Source organism: Hyposmocoma kahamanoa, unplaced genomic scaffold, assembly GCF_003589595.1.
Source record: "Hyposmocoma kahamanoa isolate Upper Pololo Valley unplaced genomic scaffold, ASM358959v1 90835, whole genome shotgun sequence".
In the NCBI taxonomy this organism is placed as follows: Eukaryota; Metazoa; Arthropoda; class Insecta; order Lepidoptera; family Cosmopterigidae; genus Hyposmocoma; species Hyposmocoma kahamanoa.
Window position 1 is genome coordinate 16881 of NW_020654668.1, and position 2060 is coordinate 18940.

Here is a 2060-nt window from a genome sequence, read left to right on the forward strand (position 1 = left end):
GTTTTAAATTTGAGGATTTTAGCTTGAGGAGGAAGTGAAAATGTCACAACTTTTTTTTGGTATTCCCAAAAAGTTGGAATTTTGTGTTGTAGGAGTTGCTTGCTTGGGAGAAATGAAACAATAGTCAGGAACAGAAGTCATGAATTTATTTTCAAATTAGTCTACTATTGTACATTTTATGGTCTCTTAACTTGTAGGTAGTTTAGTGAGTTTACATAGCAGCGACGGTAGCGCCACCATCGTCACGGTGGCGCTGTCGTGATACACTTTACGGCGACAGCCGGCGTCGTACCGGTGCGTATTGGTGTGAGCGCTGGTGTGCGATGGTGCTGATGCGCGCGCTACTCGTACGTCACTTTCATTCTAAAGGTGTGATACGTTAATTTTAATTTGATCGACATTTGTTTCAGTTACTACCATACATCAACGGTTACAACCACATAGCCAAGATCGCAGCGGACACCAACGTCGAGAAGACCTTAGTAAAATCGTGCATTCAGAATTTAGTCTACTACAAAGTGGTGAGTTGATCAAATTTGAACATTTGTCGATTTTAACAAACCTTCATCATATTAAGTTATTGTATTTTTTAGGACTTTAACGTCTGCACGCGTTTGATATTCACTGTGTGTTTTTTTGCTTCCTCAGGTAACATTGATTCCAATGCTAAAGTTTTGTAACATGTACCGAGCAACACCCAAGTTTAGCAGACTGTTTTCTGATCAAGAGTTACAAAAGGCGTGTATTGCTTTCATAACTAAAGGGTTAGAATGTAAAGAAAAGGTATGAAACAAATTAAATAACTTGTCTTAAACCATAATGTTTCTGCTTGAATATAGTGTGAATAATTTGTGTTTTGCAGTCATCTTGTATATTAACGAGTAGGATCTTTTGTGTTGTACACTGGATAGACAAGCGCATATAAAGTCCACTCTGTTAAACAAGAATGGTGTCCTTGTAGTATTAGGTCCTTACCGATGAAATTGCCGTTTTATATAGAGGGAATTGAACAATTTTTTATTTAATGAAAAGTATATATATAATTAATCCAAGTATTGACAATTATTTTCGATGCACTTATGCCATTTCAATGGAAATTCATTGATGCCTCTGCTAACAAAATCCTAGGAACTGGAATCGATGAATTGTTTTTCTCCGCCTCATCGTATTTGCAATTTTTTTCTTATAAAAAATTATTCAATTTCCGAAAAAAATAAAAATCAGTTGGAACAAGCGAGTATGGTGGGCGACGGAGACTTTCCAATCGTAGCTCCTGTAGTTTTGAGAAGGTTTTGAAAGGTTGTCGTGGAGAACGAGTGAACTAGAGCAGTTGACAAGACTCGGTTGTTTGACAGGAAGCATAGCTGTATTATAACTATAATTGTAATTGGAAACTCTTAAATAAAATGAAGGATATCGAACTTCAAACTTCCTATTATTTGCAATCGGCAATTTCGTAGGTAAGGACCTAATATTATGTGCAAATAACGGCCCATTCACGACAATAACTGTGATTGGTTAGCACACAGCATTTCACGTAATATTAAAGGCATTTGATAGGTCCATTTGAATTTTATACTACTTTCGTAACGGAAATAGACAATTAGAGGCTTGTGTGTGGTCCATTTAAATTTTATATTACTTTCGTAAAGGAACTATAGTGTTCAATGCTACTAGCGGAGTAACTCACTTTGACAGCCCAGCATGGCAGAGATCCTGGAGATCCTTTGCGCTCTGCAACAAGGCACGACCTTGAGGGCAGTGTGCGAACGTTTTTCCGGCTTGCCAGGCACCAGCTTCGACATTCGCCGTCTAGTCGTGTTCGCCCAGATGCACGAACTCATCAGGTGCTTGAAAAGGTAGAAACATACAGTGTGCTAACAAATTGTGTACATACACTTTAAGAGCTAAATTCTTACTCATTGTAATCACTTGACAGCTTGTTGTGTCTACGTCAGATATTTGAAAAATGAACATATTAATTTCTAAACATATTTCGAGTTCTTAGGTTTTCGCGATTGTTATACATAGGAATGAAACTATTTTTCCGGATTTAAATC

General features: G+C 37.3%; 1 protein-coding gene across 1 annotated transcript; it reads left to right on the forward strand.

Moving 5' to 3' along the window:
* The first annotated feature begins 323 nt into the window (after positions 1–323).
* LOC113236267 (GATOR complex protein NPRL2-like) lies at positions 324–1941 on the forward strand. The gene is made up of 4 exons (XM_026472273.1): positions 324–347; positions 411–521; positions 649–783; positions 1699–1941. The coding sequence occupies exons 1-4, from the start codon at positions 324–326 to the stop codon at positions 1861–1863; spliced, it is 435 nt and encodes a 144-aa protein (XP_026328058.1). The 3' UTR covers positions 1864–1941.
* Positions 1942–2060: the final 119 nt, after the last annotated feature.